This window comes from Hemicordylus capensis, chromosome 5 (genome assembly GCF_027244095.1).
Source record: "Hemicordylus capensis ecotype Gifberg chromosome 5, rHemCap1.1.pri, whole genome shotgun sequence".
NCBI classification, from domain to species: Eukaryota; Metazoa; Chordata; class Lepidosauria; order Squamata; family Cordylidae; genus Hemicordylus; species Hemicordylus capensis.
The window spans coordinates 254,337,284-254,363,612 of NC_069661.1; the positions used below are offsets into that span (position 1 = coordinate 254,337,284).

The 26,329-nt window shown below is 47.8% G+C and overlaps 1 protein-coding gene across 2 annotated transcripts in view; it reads left to right on the plus strand.

Moving 5' to 3' along the window:
* Positions 1-26,329, plus strand: part of EXOC4 (exocyst complex component 4) — a 585,849-nt gene that overhangs the window by 506,447 nt on the left and 53,073 nt on the right. For both annotated transcript variants that reach the window (XM_053255624.1, XM_053255625.1), the window contains 3 exons: positions 6,945-7,081; positions 12,777-12,932; positions 13,648-13,826. In XM_053255624.1, the coding sequence (XP_053111599.1) occupies positions 6,945-7,081; positions 12,777-12,932; positions 13,648-13,826 (472 nt within the window). The remainder of the gene's footprint in view (positions 1-6,944; positions 7,082-12,776; positions 12,933-13,647; positions 13,827-26,329) is intronic.

Here is a 26,329-nt window from a genome sequence, read left to right on the forward strand (position 1 = left end):
GTGCTTGAAAGTCACGGCTTCCTGATCAAAAGGGGAAAGAGCCGTTTGAGCCCGGCACACTAACTTCTTCACCTGGGGGTACTCTTACACACACAACAAGACAAATTGTTCCTGCCAGCGGAACGCAGGTGCACATTGGAGGCTGAGGTATGCTAGGCCCTAGTAAAGCAGTCTCTCCCCCTTCTCTCCCTGTCCAAGCTGCTAGGTCTGATGGTGGTGAGTTTGGAGTCAGTTCCATGGGCACACTTCCACCTGAGGCCCCTTCAATGGTTCCTGCTGCCCTTCCACCCAAAGATAGCAGTGAAGTCCAGCAGGCGGGTGACCCTGACTTGACCAGTTCTACAATCCCTGCATTGGTGGATCACCGTCCCTCATCTCTCAGTAGGAAAAGGATTCCTTGACATACACATACCCAGGGCCATTGTGACCACGGGCGCCAGCAAGAGAGGTTGGGGCACTCATTGTCTCCAGCAGTCAGCCCAAAACAGATGGCCAGCCAAGGAGCGTCAACACAGCATCAACTGGCTGGAACTCAGGGCGATCGGCATGACTCTTCAGGAGTTCCAGTCAATAGTTCTACATCACCACAGCCAATGCGCACATAAATCATCAAAGGGGAACCCGGTTAAGATCTCTTCGGGCAGAAGCGGTCCTTCTGTTTCTGTGGGCAGAACAACATGTAGCATCTCTGGCAGCTCATCATATGCAGGGGGACCTCAACACGGTGGCAGACTGGCTCAGTCAGCCGGATCTCCTTCCAGGAGAGTGGCAATTGAACCCAGTAATCTTCCGACTGATAGTAGCTCACTTCGGCCAGTCATTGGTGGATATCTTCACGACGCCAGCCTATGCACAGGTTCCCTGCTTCTTCACCAGATTCTCCTGCCAACAAGCAGAAGAGGTGGACGTGCTATCATCGCCTTCGCCAACAGGCCTCCTATATGACTTTCTACCTACGCTGCTCCTGGCCCGGGTGTTCTGACGAATCAAGATCCACAAAGCACAGGTCATTCTTGTAGCCCCGTTCTGGCCAAGGAGACTGTGGTTTGCAGAACTTGACACAGAAATGCTCTTGCTCCTACCAGTCTCGCCGGACCTGCTTCGCCAGGGCCCAGAGTGTCACCCAGATCCCAGCTGGTTAAGACTAGCCGCATGGAAACTGAGCAGCACATCTTGAAACAGCACGGCTGCCCGGCCAAGGCGCTTAACACAATGCTCCCTTCCAGGCGCTCCCCTACTAACAGAATTTATTGATATACATGGAGGGCCTTCCAGCGATCGTCTGCATAACATGGAGTTCCTCGGGGGTCGGCCACCATGGCACATTTCCTACAGTTTATTCAAGACGGTCTGGACCAAGGCCTATCAGCGAATGCCCTCAAGTGCCAGGCCGCTTCCTTGGTGGGGCTTATCTCAGGGACTTCTAAATGATCCCTACAATGCCACCCCCCGACACACACACACTTAAGATGTTTCCTGAGAGGCGCCACTCTCCTCTCACCTCCGGTGGTTCATCGTTTTCCTACGTGGCACCTGCATATGGTCCTGAAAGTGCTCCAGGGACCTCCCTTTGAACCTGTATCCACTATACCGCTACGCCTACTCTCTTCTGAACTGGTTTTTCTTATTGCTGTTATCTCCACCCATAGGGTCTCTGAGCTCAGGGCCTTATCTATCCATAAAAACCTGTGGATTTTTTCTGCAAACTCCGTAAAGCTTATTCCAGACTCCTTTTTCCGTCCTAAGGTGGAATCTCCTTTTAATATGTCAAAGGACGTTATTCTCCCTTCCTTTTGTCCTAAGCCAGTTTACCCAGCAGAGAAGGCTTGGCACAAGCTGGACGTCCGGAGGTGCCTTAAAATATATGTAAAATGCATTAGGACAACTGAATCACTTTTTGTTTCCTTTTACCCTGCAACATGGGCCAGGCCATCACCCCTGCCACATTGGCTAGGTGGTTAAAGGCATGAATAGTAGGGGTGTGCAATTTGGATTTTCAGTGTTTCGATTCGGATCCGAATTGAAACACCCCCAATTTGTTTTTGGGTCTGAATCTGACCCATCCGAATCAACCCAGATTCGATTTGGATCTGAATTAATCTGAATCCTAATCCAAATCGATTCAGATCAAGAAAACGGGTCCCAGGGCCAAAAGAGTGGTGTAGGGTGGTAGTGCCTAAGGGGTGGAGGCTACCACCCAAATTGCAGAGGGATTGGGCAAAGGGCTGATTTTTGGTGAATTGTTGAAGTATCTGGCTTCCTTGCCCCCCTTGGGTATCTTTTCAAATGTTTACATGAACTCTCCCGCACTTACATTAAATGCAGCGGGGGGGGGCTCAGCTGCCACACAATTACTTGTCCCCATAACCTTTTAAAGGTTTTCAAACTGGTGTGGGCCTGGCAGGGGGTAGCTTGTAGTGCTTGCCATTAGTATTGTCCCAGGCATGCTAATCAATAGGCAGCCATGCTCGTATAGTTTGGATGGGCGGAACTACCTGGGCAGCAGAGTGGCACTCAGGCTGTTGGTCTCCTCGGTGGCAACCCTGCCACAAAAGCTGCTTGGGAATCGGCCTGTTAGGGGATCATCAGCTGCAGGCAGACTCGGGGTCAGTCTAGAGGGCAGCCTGAAGACAAATTGCGATGGGAGATTTTATGGGGTGTACAAGTCTGGATTCAAGTAGTATTGAAAAGGCATGGTGTTTTCACGGATTGTCAGCTTGAGCCTATAGTGCTAAGCAGTTTCACAAGGATTTCAACATTGGGCAGATGCCACATAAAATGTCGCGTCACAATTTGTATTTATGCTGGGAGAAATTGCTGTATAGAGAGAGAGTCTTGAACTGCAGGCCAACGCCTGCTTCACTGTTTAATGATAAACTTTTGTGGACAACGCTTTAATGAACATTGCAGCCATAGTGACTGCCCTGTAGAGTGGTGTTGTGATGTTCAGGGATTGCTGTTTTGCACAGAAGTAGAATCTATTGCCAATAAAAGCAGAGAGTTCAATCCTTTCTCCACTACCAGACTCTTGTTGGTACCAGTCTGATTTCTAATCAACAGCAGACAGAAACCTATTGACTGACTGACTGATTCCCTGATAAAAGGCAGGCTAACTTTCCCAGGATATTTATCAGTCCTCTAGTCTCAAGAAAGCGGAACATTTCGAAATGATTACCAAAGCTGCAAATGATGGCTACAGGCTACCTCCAGGTTCAGAGGCAGGAGACCTCTGAATCCCAGCTGCAGTGGGGCAACAGCAGGAGAGGGGGCCTGCCTTCCTCTCCTAGCTGTGGGCTTCCCAGTGGGCCACTGTGGAAAGCGAGAAGCTGGACTAGATACACCTTGGGTATGATCCAGCAAGGGCCGCCTTATGTCCGTAAGTAACATAGTCTTGAGTGGCCGTTTTTCCTGATCCAAGTACCTAATCCTTTCAGGTGGAATGAGGAAGGTGCTAATATTCTCTAAGGGTACATTTTATAACATCCTGCACACAAATCTAGCATGCAAGACTAATGCACCTTGGCTGTCATCCAGGACTAGTAATAGATCGTGTATGTAGGGGACTTGAGACTGTTCTTACCAGGTGGGGAATTTTCTGGTACCACTTCATGGGATGATCATCGAGCTCAGTGGGGAAAGTCCTGGGAAAGGACTACATCTCCCAGAGCTCCCTGCATGCCTTCCAAGTTGGCGTCAAAATGCAGCAAGAACCAGTAGGGATTTGGTTAGGGATCGGGATCTCACACAGCGTTTGTGTTGGGATGGCTTGTCTCCGTGCAGTCCCTGACAGGCTGTGTAGATTATTTGGCTCTGGCTATTTGGAGTTGAATATTTACAGAAGCCTAGTTTCCATACTTAAAGGAATGCTCAAAGACAGTTATTTCCCAAGAGTGCCTTCAGTCTTTACCAGTTCCTTTGTGTGTGATGAGCAGAAGAGGCCTGAACCTCTGAAAGGAACATATCAACGATGACTGGGCTATTGAGGCTGTGCTTTTGAAATAACGAAAATAGCCGTCTGCTCAGGCTCTGTGTTGCTAAGATCTGGGGTTCTTTCTCTAGCTCACAGCTAAATTTAAGCCTATGTGATAACCCGTGTTTTCACTCTGTAATTTGAGGGCCTCTTTTTTTATTTGTAGAGGGATCTGAATAGAGTTTCTCAAATCTACAATGATCATCATCAGACTTTTTTCCTCTCTATTAAAAATCCCTATTGCAAGTCAGTTTTGCCCTCACTGTGAGTTAATGAAAGCAAAACAGGGATGGCTGGTTCTGAAGGACCTTAGCCAGGGCTGCATCCATCCCACAATTCCACAGGAGAACAGAGGAAGATGACTAGACACACAGTGGACTAGACACACAATTCAACTGCCTAAATGGGCCTTTCTGTTTCTTTGTGGGTTTGCATTTCAAGTGCAGATTTCTGCTTGGAAGCCTGTGGACAATGCCTACTTAATTCTTAGAAGGCAGAGAGGTCAAGACTGGATAAGATTTCCTGCCTGGGGCCTGGGGCATCGGGGCCTTGCAGGCCTCCCCATGACTAGCAGAAAAGGTTATGCAACAAAAGGGAAAAAGCAGAATAAATTATGAAAAAGGAGAGAAATGATCCACACCTGCTCCAACTGCACCGTCTATGCCCAGCACAGAATCCAGCTCTTCTTAGCACGAAGTTTTGCTTGGCTTTGCCTGCAGAATTGCAACTGTCTTAGCACAGAGCAGTCCAGGCTTTCGCCTTAAAATGGGGCCATCTCCCACTCCAAGTGGAAGAGTTGCTGGGCCAGGGGGAGAGTTCGAACAGGTGATATCACACCACCACCATGCATGTAAGTTGTGTGTGTGTGTGTGTGTGTGTGTGTGTGTGTGTGTGTGTGTGTTTACATACAACGTTTATGCCCCACCCCTCCGGTACATTACTGCTTGGGGCAGCTGACAACATGAATAAAATGGATACAATGTAAAATAAAAGACTACTAAAGTTAAAAGACCAGGCTAAAACCACATTTAAAATTACATTTTAAAAAAAAGTTTCAAATTTAAAGTTATTAATACAAAGTTAAAAACCGAAAACCATGCCATTAGAGCACACATGTCTAACCAACTAAAAGGGGCAGGGGGTGAGGGAATAGATTAAAAACTGACCACCACCCCACCGCCGCCAAAAGGCTGTGGCTTCAGGGGCAGCCCTTTCATGAGGTGGGGTGAGGCAGTCGCCTCAGGCAGTGGATGACGTGTGTGCCAGCCAGCCCCCAGCCGCTGCCATGGCAGGAGCTCTTTGGAACTGGCCTGACCCTTGCCAGCTTTGTCAGGAGCACCCCTCTTGGGCTCTGGGCAAAGCTGGCAAGAAGCCTTCTCTGCTGCGCCACTTTCCAAGCTTTCAAGGGTCGGTTTTGGAAGAGGCTGCCCACCCCAGGGTGACGGGGCAAGGCAGCATTTGGCGCCTTGCCTGAGGCACTGCAATGCCCCCCCCCCCCCGCCGCCCCCCAAAACAAGGGCACTCGGCCAGCCGGGCATCGTGGCCTGCCCAGAACCTGACAGTCCCTGGCCAGATAGGCTGCTGGGAAGCGTCTCAGCTGGGCCACTCCTGGGCTAGGCAGGCTCGGAGCCACAGTGTGTTTCCAGCCAAGGACACTCTCGCTGCAAAGTGCCTTTGACAACTGTCAGGCCTCCCCCGGAGTGACGTGCCACACGTGCAAGGGGCCAGGTTGTGGCAGCAGGCGCGGCGAGGCTTCCTGATTCCCTTCTGCAGGTTGGAGAGCAGAATCAATTCCTGTCACTCACAGGTAAATCTGCAGGAACAGGATTATGGATCTGGGTCCTTCGGCAGCACTTTAATCTTGAAATCGATGTTGAAGAGGAAGCCGGGCTTGCGGGAGGGAAGCGGGAGGCTCCGGCTTGGACTCGGATGAGGTTTTGCGGCTTCAAGTGCCAGAGTGGCCAACTTGCGTGCCTCTTGGATTGCCGCAGGAAGGGAGGGGGCAGAGTGTCGCATTCAGCAGAGTCTCCCGCTAGGAGGAATTGAATGCCAGATGTCAGCACAAGCAGGCCACAAAAGATGGTCTTAAGCACACCGCTCAGGAGTCAGCCTGCCCAGCCTCCCAGGCCAGTCATGCTGTGGGGTTTGAGCGGCATCCCGTCAGCGTGGCATTGCTCACCTTCCAGATCGGGGGAGGAGGCATGTGTGTTTAAGTTGGAGAACAAGATTCTCATGCTGTTGAGCTGGATCGCCTCTGCATGGCTAAGGAAGGCAGGCAAACTGATCAAGCTGCCTCCTGTGAGGACTGGAACTGCCATCTAGTCAGCTGCCTGTGGGAAGAACTGCATGGCACGTGCCAGCCCCGTCCTCTTGACCCAGTCACTGTTTTGCTCCTGGATTGGTCTTGGGAATGTGTGCGTCAGGGGAGCCTGGATGGCATGGCCCTCCAATATTAGACATCAGGTGGACAATGGGTCTCCAAAGAGGGAGACTGTTGACTTTTTCTAGGGTGGAAGATCCACATGAGGGAGGGAGCCTGCTGCACTCTCTGAAAAGTGTATCATTCAAACACATTTGTAAGCTGCCTTGAAAACTCAGTGATGGAAAAGCAGGGTAATGCATGCATTGAACTGAGATGGGTTCAGTTTTCTCTTATGAGTGCCATTACACTTTGGGAAACCTGGATAAAATTTTCTTTAAGTTCTTTCTTTAAACCAGAGAGTTTAACTTAACTTAACTTAAGTTTAACTTTAACTTAAACCAGGGGTTCCCAACCTTGGGTCGTCAGAAGTTGTTGGACTACAACTCCCATCATCCTTGGCCACAGTGCATTTTGGCCAAATGGAATGGTGGGAGTTGTTGTAGTGCAACATCGTATGGGGACTCGAGGTTGGGAGCCCCCGACTTAGGCTCACTTTGACCAAAACCTGATCATTCTCTGTTTTGTTTTGTTATGTTTTGTTTTGTTTGTTAGAGCACAGTCATTGTGGAAAAAACAGTCCAGGACCTCATGAATCTGATGCATGACCTCAGTGCGTATTCTGACCAGTTCCTCAACATGGTCTGCGTCAAACTCCAGGAGTACAAGGACACCTGCACAGTAGCCTACAGGTAAGGCTTGCTTGAGACCAGGATGCATGGAGGTGTCATTCTTCAGATCTGCGTGGATGCCCCATCTTTCCCTAGAAGGGGCAGCTGATGCTTTGGGGGGCTTTTTTCTGTTCATTTTGCATTTTTTTAAAAAGGTGATATGGGGGGATACTGATAGAGGTCTGTCAAATGGTGCATGAAATTTGTCTCCTCTCATAACTCTAGGACTTAGGGTTGCCTAATGAAATCTATGAACATTTGATTGAGGACAGTCAGAAGAAAGGTCTTGCACAATGCACAGTGAATGTATGGAATGGGCTGCTGTAGGGAGGGCCACTTGGATGGCTTTCCAAAGGCTCACACACATTCTTTGAGGAGAGATGATCAATGGCTGTCAGTCTCTGGATACCCGTTGCTTTTGGGAGACGGAGGCAAAGAGCAGATGAGGGCTGTGGTCCTTGTAGTTATGGTCTTCCTGGAGGCATCTGGTAGGCCACTGTGGGAAGCAGGATGCTGGATGGGATGGGCCTTGGGCCCAGTCCAGCAGGGCTGCTCTTGTTTTCTTCATTATTCCATTAAGTGCCATTTAATCACTTGAGGGAGGACCTTTAGTCAGCTTTGCTTTAGTAGGGTCCATCCACCCTGGTTTGCATTTGGCAGGCAGACTACATCTGAGCAATGTGGCTATATTTGGATACATGTGAGATATTCCCCTTAGGGGATGGAGCCATAGCTCAATTGAAGAGCATCAGCATGCTTGCATGCAGAAGGTCCCAGGTCCCTTCCCTGGCGGCATCTCCAAGACAGGACTGCGAGTGACTCCTGCCTGAAACCTTGGAGAAGCCACTGCCAGTCTGTCTGTGTAGATAATACTGAGATAGATGGACCAATGGTCTGACTCAGTGTAAGGCCTATGTTCAAGACAACAAGGGCCTTCCAGCCTGCATGACAAACCAAATGGGAGGACAATGGAACATTTACTAGTAGACCAAGTTTTACTTGTTCTCTTCCTGTGGGGGGTGTGGTAGGGGGAGAGACCCTGCCACCTGCTCCTCGGGTCTCCCCCACACCCTGCCTCCTAGTTTCCATTGATTTGAAAGTCGCACTTTGCCTGGCATATGAGTGAGCATTGCTCTCCATGAGTCCCATCGTCCAGACCATCTAAGGCACAAATGGAAGGCAGGGACAAATGAGCTGTGCTGTGTAAATGGAGCATGCCAAGGAGCAGTCTCTGGGCCACGGAGAACGTTTTCTCTGTCGCCGCTGCCAGCCTCCTTCCTCCTTCCCTGCTATCCTTCCCAGGGACGGCACCTGCTGGGGTGTAATTAGGACAGCCCTGATTCCGATGACCAATCCCTGATTACAGGCGGAGGAAATAAAAGAGATGAATGAATGTGCTACTTTTTCTGCTAAGAGTTGCTAGATACAAATAGAAACCATTATGCCATTTGACGTCATTCGGGAGAGGGTGGCTGAGCTGGGGGCGAGGCCAGAGACATCCTGCTCACTTGCTGTGTGTGAGGCAGGCAAGATGAATACGTGAAGCTGCTTTATGCTGAGCCAAACCATTAGTTCCTCGGACCCTTCAGGGTCTCCTAGCCCAATCGTGGAGGAGTCCAGGACTGAGCCTGGCTCCTTCTGGGTACTAACCATGTGCTTTGTTGCTGAGTTGCAGCCCACTGTATATAAAGGCACCTGTTGCTTGTCCCGTCCTAACCATCCTGGAAATGAAATAGAGTTGTTGAGTGTACATGCTGACCACTCGCAAAGCTTTCCTGCTACCCACTACTCTTTCCCCTAGGAAAAAAAGCCTTGGGGAAGGAGAAGATGATAGCAGGCATCAGAGCAGGGGTGGAGCCACCACTGGGCAAACAAGTTCAAAGAACTTGGGCCGCCACCAATCAGGGGCCGCACCTTGTGCCTCAGACACGCCCCCTGCCCCCCTTTTAAAGGCAGGGAGTGCTGCTCCTGGCCACACTGCAAATGCAGCACTGGCCAATTTCACTCCCAAACAGGGTTGCACAGCCCCATTTGGGAGTTAGGTCGGCCAGCGCTGTTTTTGCAGCGCAGCCAGAGCAGCTGCCCCTGCATTTAAAAAGCAGGGAGAGTCGCTTTGCCCACACTGCACACGTAGCGCTGGCCAATTGAGCTCCCAAATGGAGGCACAGGGCCCCGTTTGGGAGAGAAACCACACCTCTGCATCTGATGTCAGACACGGGGGGCCTGGCTAAATGCTCCCTGTATCTGACGTCAGACACGGAGGGGGGGCGGAGGCAGCACCCAGGCTGCCACTTGGCTCCCTCGATGCCTCGCCATCAAATTATATAGGGAGCATCATTTGCTGCTGGGGATTATGGGGCTTGTAGTCAAGCACTCTTCTTGCAGCAAGGGGAGAGAGTGACAGAGGTGGGATGCTGATCCAATGCAAGCCCCAGTTTGAGGTGGGGCTGGTCGATGGAGGGACTGAACCCCCACCAGGTTGGAGCCACTCTGTTCCAATGGAAATGCATACATTACAACTGCCCAATTCCTATTTATGACTCAGTTCCTTTTAGTGAGTTAGTCCATTGAAGCATCTAGCCCAGGACAGTGTACGTGGAATGATGGTGGCTCTCCCAAGACCTCAGACAGGAATCTCTCCCAGCCCTCTGACCAGATCTCCTTTTAACTGGAGACTGAAGCCAGGTTCTGCTTGCCAGAGATATGCTGCACCTCTGGGCTAGGGTCCCTCCCTAGTTGTTGCTGGGCTATAACTCCCATCATCACCAGCCATAGTGGCCCGGGATGATGGGAGTTGTAGTCCAGCAACATCTGGGAACCCAAGGTTGGGGACCCCTGCTCTAGAGTCTGGTGTGTGGGCACCAGAGCACAACCCAGCCCTGATGTGTGTCCTGTTCAATTTGAATATCCCACATTAAGACAGGTTGAATTTGGACATGGAGAATCCAAACCACTTATTCCAGAGTGCATTTGTCACAAAATCCCAGAGTCTCAGTAACTCCTGTGGTCTCCAGATGGTTTCCCTCATCAAAGGCCACAATCCCTCTGCTGTTTTGTGTCTTGGGACTACATTCAGCCATTCAGGTTTTGGAAGCAGTGCGGGTCCGGACCTTTTTGACCACCTCCAGCAGATGATGATGATGATGATGATGATGATGATGATGATGATTTTATTTTTACATTTATGTCCCGCACTTCCTCCAAGGAGCCCAGAGTGGTGTACTACATACTTGAGTTTCTCTTTCACAACAACCCTTTGAGGTAGGTTAGGCTGAGAGAGAAGTGACTGGCCCAGAGTCACCCAGCAAGTATCATGGCTGAATGGGGATTTGAACTCCGGTCTCCCCAGTCCTAGTCCAGCACTCTAACCACTACACCATGCTGGCTTGTGCACTAAGTGCACCGAGCTGTGGAGGAAGCCGGGCCTTTCTCTGGGCTGCCCTGTCACCTGTTTGTGTGTTGTACCCCCTTCCCCCTTCTGGCTCCTTCCTGGGAGCCTGATACAATACAGCAATTCAGATGGCACCATCTGCAGCCATTGAGCCAAGAACTAATTATTAGATCACCATTGCTGGTGGTAACCATTGAACCCTATCGTTGGAACAGGAAAAACTGTCTAGTAAGTTGCTTGGAGTGGGGAACTGATTCTGGTACGAAAGTCAAATTACAGCTCTGTTCTTGAATAGATCGCCCTCTCTTCAGGCCATATGAGGCCTACAAAACCTCCACCCTCTCCCTCTCATCCCATTCCTTCAGTTGTTCTTGCATGTTCTCTGCCATTGCTCAGACTGCTGATATCCCAGGCTTAGTTGCCATGTTTCCTTGAACACAGCACATGTGCATCACAAGGAAACACAGCAGCCAGAAACATAAGCATCCTATAAGCCACCATATCTGGACAGTAGGTCAAGGGTGCACCTGAATGATCCAGTCGCTTAATCCAGTCAAGCACCTGTCCACAGGCTTTTGCCCACTGGGGCAATTAAAGGGCTTCTTTTCAGTTACCCAACACGATTGACACGTAGCATATTCATGCGCTTCCGACGCACGGATTTCCAGGAATCCATTCCCCCTTTTCTGAAAGTTGAACCTTTTGTTCTGAGGCAGACTGACCCCACCCGAATTTGAACCATGCCCCCTTATTCAACGTCTTGGGTCAAACAATGAACTATCAGCTCCACCTGCTTCAGTGTAAAAGTGGTTTTCACAACCGTGCTGCTTTTTATGCATTCATTTTTTCTCATGCAGAAGATAATCCAAGAATCTCCTGGAGACCGTCTTGACCTTTATTATGCTATCCCATATAAGGGTGTGTGTTTGTGTGTGAGAGAGAGGATATATCACCGCTACATGAGAGGGGCTAAATGTGCAGGTCTTTGGTACCTGAGTTTGCTCCACCTACATGGTTACAATTTTCACACACACCACAAGGAGGTTGCTCTGCTGCAGCCAAGTATGTTTGTGAGGGGGGGCAATCTGCAGGAAACAAGGCTGAGGTGGGAATCTGCACAATTGGAGTCCTGTTTGTGCTAAGATACAATATGTTGCCAAGATTGGAAGTAGGGCAGTCTAAATCCTGTTTGCTCGCCATGCAGCAGGACTCATCTGTATACCATTCCACACACAAACAGGTCCACACAATACAGATCACAATTTGCCACAATTAGAGGGAAGGGCCATTGCATGATCAAATTGTTCCAGATGACGCAGGCAAGCAGCACCCAAGACTTCAAATTGGATTGAGTTCTATATAAAAATTACCGGTTCTACTGCTGTGACAAATATCTAATTTGTTATCTTCCGTCCTGGAGCATTGTGCTTTTCCAAGAGTTTCTTTCTCATCACACCTTTGATTATCTCCCTCCTTGAATTATTAGGTAATCATTGAAACCATGGAGGGAGTGTTACAAGGGCTTATGTCTAGAGGCACATAGGATAAAACAAACCTAAGACTATCTCTCTGAGCTGTAATATCGAGAAGGAAACAGTTGCACTTGTTAGACTGTGAAATAGACGCCCCAGAGAAGTCACACTCTCATTGCTATTGTCATTTCAGACTTGAGTGGTAAAAGCATACTGGTTAACGTAGCCTAGCAAACGGGCCCTCATGGACAAGAAAATGGGGGAAATGACCGGATTTTTCTCTGCCATCTCAAATGACTGTTTTTCTGAAGCTGTTTCAAAAGGACGCTACAAGGAGGCATTGGATTTTCTACAATATGAGCTTCAGGGTTACTTGTTGTTCAAGGCAGCTTTTACTTTTATCTCCTCAATTTTGTGTTGATTTTTGGTGTAGCTGAGGGGTTGATAGTTTAGGAAATGGGAACTCACATAGTTGTGAAGAATTCTGGAGAATTCGGCTCTGGGATTCTGCAGCATTTGCAGATTGTACATTTGTTTCTGTCAGATTAAACATTACAGTTGCAAAATAGCTAAGAAGGAACTCTTAATGAACCCATCTGTTGATGAAAGACTTTACAAACTTCTGAGCTGTAAAGAATATTTCATCAGCCCAGCTAGTTCTCAGTCAGTCAGAGACAAAAATTAGTTATAAATGTCTCCAATGCATGGTCTGTGGAGACTCGAGTTTCCACAGTCCAGACAGTGGTGGTGGTGATGTTTATAATGTGAGCTGAAATGTCCAATCATCAGCCAGCCACCACTTAGCAAATCTCACTTGCTGCTTCCTAGCATCACCATTGCTCATTTTATTTAGGAGCATTGTGCAGTCTGGTGAAAAGCTGGTTATCAGTGCATCCTGGGCAAAAGACGACGACATCAGCAGACTCTTGAAGTCCCTTCCCAATTGGATCAACATGGCTCAGCCCAAGCAGCTGAGACCAAAGAGGGAGGAAGAGGAGGACTTCATAAGGTAAGTGCTACTTCATGCTTAAAGTGATGCTAAATATAATGGCAGGAGTGGTGTCCCTTGCCCTGGTTAGGGCTTCTCTGTCAGCATACTGTATGTACAGGCCTCTAATGCTTTGATGGTATAGGATGGATTGTTTAGGGGTTGCTTGTTACCAGGAAGTAGAGCTGGACAGTGGAATATCCCCTTTGGGTATTGAAAGTTACTTAATAATGTGCATTACTTTAGCAAATGACTCAGTACTGACCATCTGACCTCATGATCAATTTTGCTAGCCTTCTCTGTCCAGCCATTCCCTGCCTCCCTTCCCCAAGGGATAGCCAGAAAAGCCTGTTCATGAGCTACTAAGTTCTTTTAGAAATCCCTAATGATGAATGAGAGGCTTGTTATTACGACTTACCGGAATCCATTAGGAAAATTATGTTAAGGAATCCTCTCTTCCATGTCGTCTGGAGCCAGCCTGGTATAGTGTTGAATTGGTCAAACTCTCAAAGGAAAAGTTGGCCTTGCCATCTATTTAAAGATACATCCCTCCTTTCAGAATTGAAGAACACCTGATGAGCTGATGTTGGAAGGAAGCAGCATGGGCTTAGGTCATATCTAGCCCCAGAAAAAAACAAAAGAACCCTTCCAAATGGAACTCAGCAACTCCGTTTTGATGACTGGGTTGTTAGGCTCTGCATTATTTTTATGTGCCTTGTGCTTTTCTTTTCTCCAGGACTGCCTTTTGCAAGGAATCCGAAGTGCTCATTGGGAACCTGGGGGACAAGCTGATTCTCCAGCTAGAGATCCTCCGTGATGTCAGCGACCTGAAAGCCTTGGCCAACATGCATGAAAGTTTAGAATGGCTCTCCAGCCGGATGAAGGCAGCTTTCTCCAACCTCCCAGTGGCACAAAGTGAGTGGTCTCCCAGAGAAAGAAACAGGAATATGAGAACAACCTGATTTGGTCAGAAAATGGGCTCTGTAGCCACTTATTGCTAGAGCTGTGGATCACTGAATGAAATTATTTGGTAATAGATTCAGGGAACGTGCACACACACATATTGCATAAGAACAGCCTTGCTGGATCCGGCCCAAGGTCTCTCTAGTCCAGCATCCTGTTCCGCACAGTGACCCACCAGATGCCTCTAGGAAGCCCACAAGCGTGAGGGCATGCCCTCTCTCCTGCTGTTGCTCCTCTGCAACTAGTATTGAGAGGCATTGTGGCTCTGAGGCTAGAGGTGGCCTATACCCACCAGACAAGTAGCCATTGATAGCCCCATCCTCTATGAATTTGTCTAAGCCCCTTTTAAAGCTATGCAAGCTAGTGGCCATCACCACATCCTGTGGCAGAGAATTCCATAGATTAATTATGTGCTGTGTGAAAAAGTACTTCCATTTATTGGTCCTAAATTTCCTGGAAATCAGTTACATGGGATTCTAGTGTTGTGATTCTAGTGTTGTGAGAGAGGGTGGGGGGGAAAATCTCTGTCCACTCTCTCTACTCCATGTTTAATTTTATATATCCCTACCATGTCTCCCTGTAGTTACGTCTTTTCCAAACTAAAGAGCCGCAGATGCAGTAGCCTTACCTCATAAGGAAGGTACTCCAGGAGGTCCCGATCATCTTGGTTGCCCTCTTCTGCACCTTTTCTAGGTGCAAAATTTTGCATAATTGATCTACAGAATTTGTTGCCACAAGATGTGGCAAGGAACACTGGCTCAGATCATTTAAAAAGGTTTTATTTATTTTTTAAAAACTATAGCCTTCTTTTCTCCATGTGGAACCTAAAGTGGTATGAAACAAATTCATGGAGGATTCAGTCTGATCTGTATAGGCTCAAATATTGGGCCAAAACCAACAATATGAAGTTCAACAGAGACAAATGTAAAGTCCTGCATCTGGGTAAGAAAAATCAAATGTACAAGTACAGGATTGGGACGACCTGGCTTGGCAGAAGAACTTGTGGAAGGGACCCAGGTGTCTTAAAGGACAAGAAGTTGAACATGAGCCAGCAGCGTGGTTCAGCTGCTAAGAAAGCCAACTCCAGCTGCATTAACAGAGGCATAGATTGCTAGAAGTAATCATTGCACTATATTCTGTGCTGTTCAGGCCTCACTTGGGATAACCATGTCCAGTTTGGGGGCCCCACATTTTAAGGAAGCGGTTGATAAACTGGAACCGGGGTTCAGCAGAGAGCAACAACAATGGTGGTGGGATTGGAAACCAAGCCATTTGAGGAATGGTTGAAGGAGCTGGGTATTTTTAGCCTGGAGAAGAGAAGGCTAGGGGGAGATAGCATAATTGTCCTCAAAAATCTAAAGGGCTGCCCCATAGGAGGAGGAGCGGGCTTGTTCCTGTGTTGCTCCTGAGGGGTGAAATTGCTAGGAAAGAGATTCACATTGGTTATTAAGAGGAATCTCCTAACTGCAAGAGCTGCCTGATAGTGGAATAGTCTGCCCCATACAGTGGTGGGCTCTCCTTTGCAGGAGATCTCTGAACAGAAGCTGAGTGATGTAGAAGATCCCTACACTGAGCAGGAGGTCGAACTAGAAGACCTTCATTGTCCTTTCCAACTCTGAAGTGTTGTGGTAGATCCACTAATGTTAAAACTAACTGGAACCTCCATGTTCATAAGTCATAAGAACAGCCCTGCTGGATCAGGCCCAAGAAGGCCCATCTAGTCCAGCATCCTGCTTCCCACAGTGACTCACAAAATGGCTCTGGGAAGCCCACAGGCAACAGCTAATGGCATGCTCCCTCTCTCTGGCTATTTACTCCCCTGCAACTGGTATTTAAATAAATGAAATAAATATTTAGTGGCATCTTGCCTCTGAGGCATCTTGCTACTACTCAGACTAGAAGCCATTGATAGACCTGTCCTCCATGAATATATCTAAGCCCTTCTTAAAGCCATCCAGATTGTTGGCTGTCACCACATCTTGTGGCAGAGGAAAAAAGTACTTCCTTTTGTTGATCCTAAATTTCTTGGCATTCAGTTTGAACGGATGATCCCTGGTTCTAATGTTATGTGAAAGGGATTCCCCCCCCCCCGCCTCTATGCACTCTCCACAACATACATAATTTCATTAACCTCTATCAGGTCACCCCTCAGTCGTCTTTTTTTATAAAAAGCTCCAGGTATTGTAGCCTTACCTCGTAAGGAAAGTGCTTTAGGCCCCTGAATTGATCATCTTGGTTGCCCTCTTCTGCAGCTTCTCCAGTTCTATAATGTCCGTTTTGCAGTATGGTGACCAGAACTGCACACAGTACTCCAGGTGTGGCCGCACCATAGTTTTGTATAAGGGCATTATGATAATAGCAGTTTTATTTTCAATCCTGTTTCTAATGATTGCAAGCATGGAATTGGTTTTCCCCCCACAACTGCCACACATTGTGTCAACACTTACAACAAGCCATCCACCAGAACCTCAAGATCCTCTCCTATTCAGTCATTGTCAAACCCATCAGCATATATGTGAAGTTAGGGGGTTTTGCCCCAATGTGCTAACATTGAACCGCATTTGCCATTTTGTCCCCCAGTCCCCCAGTTTGCTCCTCTCAATCTCTTTTGGATTTCACTACCCTAAATAGTTTAGTGTCATCTGCAAATTTGGCCACCTCACTGCTTACCTCAACTTCTAGATCATATATGAATAAATTTAAAAGCACTAGTCCCAGTACCGATCCCTGGGGGACCCCATTTCACTTCCCTCCATTCAGAGAACTGCCCATTTATTCCTACCCTCTATTTCCTGTCCTTCAACCAGTTACCAATCCACACATGAGCCTGTCCCCTTATCCCATGGCTGCTAAGTTTACTCAAGAGTCTTATATGAGGCCCTTTGACAAAAGCTTTTTGGAAGTCCAGGTATACTATGTCAAGTGGATCACCTTTATCCACACGCCGGTTGACACTCTCAAAGAACTCCAAAAGGTTTATGAGGCAAGATTTACCTTTGCAGAAGCCATGCTGCTTCCCCTTCAGCAGGGCCTGTTCTTCGATATGCTGAACAATTTTATATTTGAGAATGCTTGCCAAGAAGGAGTTTGTGTGAATGTCAGCTGCTTGGCACGGGCCCGAGCAGACAGCAGTGGAGGGCTGTTCCCTTCCCACCCGGCATCTATGCTTCCTGCAGGCACCTGACTGGCCACTGTTGGAATCAGGATGCTGGGCCAGATGGAGCCACCTTGATTGATCCAGCATGGCTCTTCCATTCTTACCCATTCTGCATTTGTTCAGAGCCCCCAGCGCTGCAGGCATAGAAGTAGGACAGTCCCCAGAATGTGAGCTGTTTCAGATGGACAAGACAAGCAGGGAGGATTGTGTAAGTTTAGCATGGAGAGGGCAGAATGGGTACATGGGAACTTAGGAAGCTTCCATAAACAAAGTCAGACCATGGGTCCATCTAGCTCAGTATTGTCTACACAGACTGGCAGCGGCTTCTCCAAGGTTGTAGGCAGGAGTCTCTCTCAGCCCTATTTTGGAGATGTCAGGGAGGGAACCTGGAACCTTCTGCATGCAAGCATGCAGGTGCTTTTCCCAGAGCAGCTCCATCGCCTAAGGGGAATATCTTACAGTGTTCACACATGTAGTCTCCCGTTCATATGCAACCAGGGTGGACCCTGCTTAGCAAAGGGGGCAGAAGTGGGGTTTGTGAAGGGATTTTGAGAGAATGTCTTGTGAAAGGGGGAGGCTGTTCCATGTGAAGAGACCACGGGGCAGGCAGGCATGGAAACGGGGAGAAGACAATGGAGAGGACAAACAGCAGATGAATGAAAAGGGGGAACTGGAAAGAAATCTAGCGCCCTCCCATGGCTGCAAAAGGAGGGAAGGTTTTGGCAAGAAATTAGCTATTTGTGACATTCATTGGAAGGAGCCCAGATGATCGATCGATGTTTTGTTTCAGTTTTCTAAAGCACGTGGTTATCATAAAATAATTATGCAATAGTTTTATTTTCCTGTCCCCGTCTTAATGAAATTTCTGAAGGAGGTCTTACACATCTCTAAGCAAATATGCGGCCTCAGGATCACATCAGCATGCAGCAGAATGTTCTTTGGCATCCAGTGGAACAAAACACCCACCGAGAAAGGAGATACCCTGCCCCTTGCTGTCGTTTTTTGCCTGCACATGGAGGATAGTCGTTTGAGTGTCTGTTTCAGCCTTTGCTGGTTCCCTTGAGTTAAGGGGTTAAGACTTTTAAAGTATATTTGGACAATATATAAACTGGGATGGGTGACTTTATGGTTAGTCTGTCAAAGGCCACCCCCGCCCTCTGCTTTCTTCCTACAGATAAAAATTCAGTAGCCTTTTTTCTGCCTCTCTGCCACAATTATCACTCATTTAAAACCAGCCCAGCTAATGGAGTGTTTTATCACACCCTGCAGTCTCTGCCTTGTTCATTATTTAGTGTTTGCTAAGCTGATGGCACTTCCATAGCTCTCCCCTTATCTGCGCTTCTTCAGAATTGGATTTTTGTATTTTCCAAACCAGTCAGATATGACACAGTCATTTTTGTCTTCTGTGTATTTTTTTGTATTTTTTTTTCCTCCCCCAAGGAATAAAAACTTCATTCTTAACAATACCCATTTAGGGTCTAAAGTTGCTGCATCTGGCTGAATTCACCAGAGCGGTCAAGCTAATTTTCCTAGATTTTGTTTTTATATTTAGATGTTGGGCCTGCTTCTTCCCAAAGGCTTGGGCCTTATAGTGGTATTTGAAAACAAAAATGACATTGGCAATCTATACTGTATTGCACTTACGACAAAGAAACCTTTGACAGTAATTGGCTAAGCAGAGTGATGGTTCAGGATGTTCAGTTGCTTGAAGAATAAAGCAGTGTGTGGTCCAACTTCTCTTAGGGAGAGGAAAGTTGTTCATTTGGCTTGGGAATAAATCCTCACACTTGGAAAGTATGAGCCAGAACTGAAAAGAAGTCCCAAGCTGTGGTGTAACTAAGGAACAGGGAGCCCGGAGGCCAAGAGGCTGAAAACAGAGTGAAAAGTAAGCAGTGAGCTGAGAAAGGACATTCAGGTAGCTTGAGGAAATAGGCAGAATAAAAGGAGGCAAGAAGAAGCTTCACAGACCTTAAGGTCAAGAGGACTGTATGTTATGAAGAATGGAGGAGAAAGACAGAACACCGAGGAGGCTGCTCAAGAGGTCCAGTACAGAATCTTTCTCGCGTACAAATAACAGTTCATTCAGCTGGTGGCTCAAGGCAGGCACCTGAGATTTACAGCTGGCTCAACTGCTGGGCATGCTGGTTTCTTGCCAGGGTTTAGTCGAGTGGGCTCGTTTCCACACTCGTCCTCTACAGATCCTGCTGTTGCCATTCCAGGACAAGAGGGCAGCATGAGCTGAGATATAGGTTGTGATCCCACAGCGTCTTCAGTCCCTGGGCTGGTGGTGGCTCCTTTCAGATTATCAAAGGGTGTCAGTTTGGGCTCACTGTGGTAACTGATGTTCATGGCGGATGCTGTACTTTTAGAAAGGGAGATCATCTGGGAGATTGTACTGCTCAGGGGACATGGTCTGTTGTGGAGCTGAAAATGAATATCAGCTGTCCGGAACTTCAACCAATAAACCTGACTCTCCAGGCATTCCAGTTCAAGGTGGCAAAAGGGCACTTTCTCAAAAGGACAGATGACATATCAGCCAAGGTCCTCACCAGATGATGGGGTGGACAAAGTTGGATACCCTCCACAAAAAGGAAGAGAATCTTCTGTCATTCAGAGCATCTAGTGGGCTTGACCAAACTAATGCCAGACTTGCTCAGTTGCACACACCACCAGGAGTCAGAATGGAAGCTACGTCCCCTGGTGTTCCAGCAAATAGTGCAGGTGTTTGACTGCCCAGAAGCAGACCTGTTCACTTCTCCAGACGAAGCTCAGGTGAATGGCTTCATCTCCCATCTGTCCTCTTCTTACACCATAGATGTTGATGCTCTCATTGCCACGTGGCCAAAGGGACTGCTATATGCTTCCCCACCATTTTTATTCTTACCACAGGTTCAGGAGAAAATGATGGAAGTGACTCTGGAGGCTCCTCACCAGCACAGTCATCCTTGGTTTCTGGACCTGGTGACCCCTGTTGGCTGAGGCAATCTGCCAGCTTCCTCAAAACTGGAACCCGCCATCTCAGGGTCTAGTGTTATACCCACAGCTGAGCTTGTTCCGTGTGACTGCCTGGAAGCTGAGCGGTGGGAACTGAGTCTTGTGGGCTGTGTACCAGAAGTGTTGGGGACTGGTCTCTCATCATGGAAGCCCTCTACCAACAGGGTGTATAACTCTACCTGGAAGACCTTTCTGGCCTGGTTCTTGGTCTGTGACAGCTCTCTCGAAGCCATAGAGGTCAGGGATGTACTGAAATGTCTTCAGTCAGGGTTTGATAAGGGTTTTAGCACTAGCACCCGAGAGCGCCAGGTAGGTGCTTTTAGCAGTGTTTTGGGTTCCAAGGGGTGGGATCTGTGGCTGGTCACCCTCATGTTCAGTGCTTCCTAAGGGGGGGCAGCCTGCTTGAATCGCCCCATGGAGCCTTGCTTTCCTTTGTGGAACCTGAACTGGATCCTGACAGTTTCCATGGGAGTTCCTTTTCAGTCACTGGCAAAATGTGACCTCAAGGATGCTTAGTTATAAGGTGGCGTTTCAGTTGTGATCACCTTGGCCAGCAAAGTGTCTGCATAGGGTGCCCTGGAATCTGATTCACCGCTTTGTATCTTTCGTAAGGACAAGGCAGTGCTGAGGCCCAATCCATCTTTTACTTTTTCAGTTCTTTTTCATAGAACACAGGAGATTTCTTACTTTCCTTCTCTCCTAATCCTGTCCATCCTCAGGATTGGCAGTGACCTACATAGGATACTTAGGTTCTGCCTGACCAAGACTGAGGTCTTCTTGAAGTCTGTGGGCCTGTTTGTGTCCTTTCAAGAGACCACCTTGGAAAAGAAAGTCTCCATGGCAACTATCTCCTGGTGGCTTCAGGAGTGTATTGAGCTAGCACACACCACCCTAAGGAAGCAGCTGTTTGGGAGTGTTTCTGCCTATCCACTAAGGGGACAGTGGCATTCCGGGGGAGTTTTTCCTTGGAAAACTTTTGTTGCCACTTGGACTTTGTTGCACACCTTTTCCAAGTGCTACAGAATGGATGTCTGTTCCTCTGTTGGGAGGCAAGTTCTGCAAATGTTCTGGTGAAAAGAGCCATGGTCTGTTTTGGGTCCCCACTGGGGAAGATACTGCTTTTCTACATCCCAAAGGTTTGGGAATGCTGTCCGTTGATCTAGGGAGAAAAGGCAATTTCCTTACAATGAATTCCTGTTTTCATAGTCTGACAGAGGGCATTCTGACCCACCACTCTTGAGTGCAGACCAGCATTCAGTTCTGTTCTTTTTTCAGGCTTCTGCCCACACTGCACATGTGGGGGTGATAGACCAGGCTTTCTGGGAGTTTCCATCTATCCTGTCCATCCCTTAAATTTTGTTCCTTTACTGATCGTTTATTGCAGTTTATTGCTTGCAGTTTGGTGAGGTTGGGAGGTAGTCTTGCTGTCTCAGTCCAGTCTAGGAGGGCAGGATGCCCACCTCCATCTGGAGAGGCAACAGCCTTTCACCTTTGCCCACTGTCCGGGGGCGGGGGGGTATCCCAAAGGCTCCAGAATGTCGTCCCCCCATCAGTCTGCGAGAACGGAATTTCTGCTGGGGGCATTGCTCCCACAGTCAATCCATGCCAGTTTTAAATTATGGGAGAAGGATTACAATCCAGGCCACTGATTTCCACGTGGACTAGAGAGGCATCACCTCCACCTTCAGAGCCACCATGTTGGCTCTGCCTGCCGTGTAGGTTGACGGCCAAAGGAGCAACATACAGGGGCAATGCATGTGTGTGCTCAGCCGCTGAAGTGGAGCAGCCTCTGTCTACCAAAGGACTGCTCTGTGTCTCCGAAGGCACATTTGCACCTGATGCCTTCTACCTTCCAGTGCTGCGTTGGTATTCGACGTGCATGACGTGGGTTGCCCTGGGGTCACCTTCTCTTCCCTCAAGATGAATGAAAGCTTGATAGGCCAGAAGTCAACTCCTTGACTTGTGTCCCGGAAGCCACTGCAGGCCTCAGAGCGCTGCTGTGACTTACTGTTCGTTACTCGCCCACAGTCGGGATTTCTCAGGGAGTAAATGTGAACAGATGTGCCCTTCACCTCCTCTTTAAATGTTTCCCTCCTTGGTGTGTGAGTGCATAATGTCACCTGTACCGTTTGGCATGCTGTGCTAATGAAGCTTTCAGAGCATTGTCATGTGTGGACTACATACCTATCTTGTGGGTCTTCCCCCCCGGGATATAGTTATTTGACCTTATCTGGACTGTGATTTGTAGCAGTAGCACACTGTGCAAATGCATAAACTAAGAGCATGACCTTTGTGCTGCTTCTCTGATTTCTGATCGCCAAGACAGGCTTTTTTAAAATTAAAGTGAGAAGGACAGCAAAACAGGTTTCGTTTGAAAGATATGAGCAGAAATAGAATGACTCGCCTGTAATGGTTCCTACTTCTCTCTGTCTGAGTCACTGATCTGGGCATATTTATTTATTTTATTTATTTGTTGGTTGGTTGGTTGGTTGTTGTTGCATTTATATACAGCCTTTCAATAAAATAATCTCAAGGCAGTTGAAGACCAGAGCAGAGACTCATGAAGATATGCAGCTGTCATCCTTCTCTAAGGACAGGACATTGTGCTGTTATCAAGGGTACTTGCCAACACATGTGTTTCATGTGGAACTCATGTATACAAGATTTTGAACCCAGAAAAGCTGGTCTTGTGGTAGCATGAATTGTCCCCTTTGCTAAAGTCTGCCTTGGTTTGCATTTGGATGGGAGACTACATGTGAGCACTGTCGGTTATTTCCCGTAGGGGGTGTGGCCATAGATCAGTGGAAGAACATCTATGGAGAAGGTCCCAGGTTCAGTCCCTGGTGGCATCTCAGGTAGGGCCGGGAGAGACTCCTACCTGAAACCCTGGAGAGCTGCTGCCAGTCAGTGTACAAAGTCCTGAGCTAGCCTGACCAATGTTCTGACTCAATATAAGACAGCTTCCTATGTTCCTATGCATTATGACAGAGGGCAGGGAAACAGAAAAAACAAAATACACATTTGCATACTCAAATTAAATGGTTTAATTCTAATAAAGAATTTAAATATCAAAGATAGCATAACGAACTTGCATATATTAAATAGCCATTCAGATATAGCAGTGTAACTGGAATGAGAGCAGAGAAGTCCAGGCACAGTATGTAGAGGTTTGTTGCAGAAAGTGCCAGAGATCCTGTCAGCAATGGGAGAGAAGCCAAAGGAGAGAGAGGAATGCAATAGAGAGAGAGAAATGGGTTGAGAGACCAACACGTTTGTAATGGAACTGAAGCAAGAGCATAGGTGGGCATGTTGCTAGAAGAGCAGAATCTAGTGAAGAAAGAAACGTAAATGCAAGCGCCCTCTGCACACAGTTGGACTGATTTCCTCTAGGGTGGTCCCGGACAGACATCCGTGATGAAATCCCCAAATATTTTCTTCCCCTGTAAAGCACCCTCGCAGGCAAATGAAGCTCTGATTTTGATTGGAACAGCAGCGCAGGGTTTGAGGATGTTAAAACCTTCCCCTCCTGGACCGTTTTCATAGTCAAAATCATCCCTATTAGCCCCAGTGGCAAGAAAATACAAGTCCCTGTTTCATTCCTGTCTTTTCCCTCAGAAGGGCTCATCCTGCAGTTTTTATTTTATTTTAGCTTATTCAATACTTCTGCTATTCTGTGAAAAGAAATCAGAAGAGCTTGCAGTGGTGATAACGAAAACTTGGGGCGAGGGCAGTGGCTGATCAGGAAAACCGCATGGCCCAAGAGTCAAAACTCCTGCCCAGGGCCACTCCAAATTGGAGTGCTCCTTTAGACAGCAGCTGCCTTTAAAGAGGGAAAAACAGTGGAGAAGCCGCAGCACAGATCTCCAGCGTTGTGCCTGTCTTAGCTTTTCCGATTCCCATGGAGCATTCCATATGTAGTGGCATGGAGCAGCCACTTTTACAGAGTGAGGTGAGACCCCAGGAGGGGGAGTATAAAAGCAGGATGGCTTCTCTCTCTCTCTCTCTCTCTCTCTCTCTCTCTCTCTCTCTCAAGCGAAAGAGAGAAAGAGACACTGTAGGAAACAGTGCTGGGACAGTGGCCCTACATGCCTGTTGATATGCATAATCCTGTGAAGACACCGATATTTATTGTGCCCAGCATAATCACTCATTATGTGTGTGATCTCTGTGCTTGTCCCTATTCAAGAAGGATTACAGGTAGTATTAGGTTAATACACTTTGAATATTTCTTGGTTGAGGGCGGGGGGCCGTATTTCAGTGCTTCACCTCTTTGGGTACATCCACCAGAAGCGGCCCAGAGCAAAGACTGCCAGCATGAGCCTGATCCACCAAGGGAAAATATGCCCCCCTTGATTTTAGGGGAAGTTCAACAGATCCTGAAATCTCTTCCACTAAAGTGGACAAACAAAAAGCTTCGCTTGAATGGATCTTCTTGACCACAGTTTGTTACTTAGAAAGTTCACTTGCTTCAGAATCTGGAATTCTCGGCTGCTGGGTGAGGACATCTCACGTGAGTTATCCTCCCTGCATGTTCCAGAGGGCAGGACAAATCAATTAAGGGAAACCTTTAAGAGGCAGGAGAAGATAGCTCCCCCCACCCTTCCAGTTCAGTTTGTCCTGCTAGCTCTAGAGGTCATTTTTCAGCCACCTTCTAGTTTCCTATTTAAAAAACAAACAAAAAACCCTTCTTTTCTCTTTTTGCCTCTTCTGCTTGCTGTTTCCAGGTTAAAAGCCTTCCTCTTCCTCCTTCTTCGTTACTTTCCCTCCCACCACCACCCAAAAAGATTTTTTTCCCCCTTGCTTTTTCTCTGCTTCCCCTCTGCCACTCTCCTTCCCCTATGGAGCCTCAAAGGACTGGCATTTCACATGTGAGAAGTAAACATGTGGATCAAATTGCCACTTGGGGCAGTTGGGCAGTCTTAACTTTGCACCCATCCCAAGTGGTGGAGTGTCTGCTTTGCATGCAGAAAGGCCCAGGTTCAATCCCTGGCAGCATGGGAAGTACACCATCTGAAGACCCAAGACTGAGAATCCCTGTATTTAGTTCGTTCTATATTTCCACTTCCCTTTCTCCAAAAAGAAAAAGAAGAAGAAACCCAAGGCAGCAGCTAAACAATAGAACTAATTAAAACAAGGCAAGGCATCAAGAGAACCACAGTAACAAAATAGTATTTAAATGTCAAGCACCAGCTCACACCCTAATGCAAGCACCAAAACCACCACAGCACCAAGACTGGTCCCTGCTCACTGGGCCAAGAAGCCCCTTTTCAGGTAGCCACTCTCTTCTGCTTAGCAAGGAGAGAGCAACTGTCCCTGTTCAGCCCAGCCCAGCATCCCTTCAAGGAACTGTTAATGGGTTTCTCTCCCTTATGCTTCTTTTGTGAGCCTTTTGGGGACCGGGGACCATCTTCTGTTTTCTTTTGCTCTGTCAATCACTTTGAGAACTCTTTTTGTTGAAAAGTGGTCTTTACATCTTCTCCATCATCAAAAACAAAGCCAAGAGAGGCAACCCAAGCCTCCTGAAATAAGCATGTTTTCACTAGGCAGCAAAATGCTAACCGTGACAGGCCCAGGCTGACCTCTCTAGAGAGGGCATTCCAGAGACTGGCCCCACAACTGAGAAGACCCTCTGCTTGTGCAGACCACTGCCAGCAGGTTAGGAGATGCTTGTGTGCTATATTTGCTGTTGTTGTTCAGCTGTTTGAGATTCCTAAGCACATCTCTTGAATTTTGAGCCACTGGTTTCGAGTTTTACATCAGCACATCCAAAAGGTCAATGGATTGTGACTGGTCCCCCCCCCCCACACACACACCTCATATTTTCTGAAACTTACTTCTGCGGGAAGGCCAGAGAGTTGTAAGCCCCCAACCAGCACCCCCTCCTGGAAGCCAGGTGTCCTGCTTGGGGGAAGTCCTCTCCAACTGGACTGTCCGCCTTTGCAGAGAATTGGCATTGCAATTCTGTTCACCCGCACTCTGCCCTCTCTCTGTTAAAGCGGAGGCTGCTTTTCAACTAGTGGTTGAATCCTTTAACTAAGATGCCGCCTGGCTTCCCAGCTTCATGCAATCAGAGCCTGATTATGCTGATTGCTTGAATTAATAAGCGTCGATCACCTGGTTGGATGTGTTACCTGCAGCAGGCATCTCTTAGAGCCATTGGGGTTTTCAGGGAGTATGTTTGTGCTTTGATTCCTGTAGTTAGGATTCCTGGTCTGCTTTTATAGCTGTGCCCCCTGGGTGGAGGTTGCAGGACATATCACCAGGAGTGCTGCCCAAAAAGGTGTCCATAAGAACAGCAGAAGAG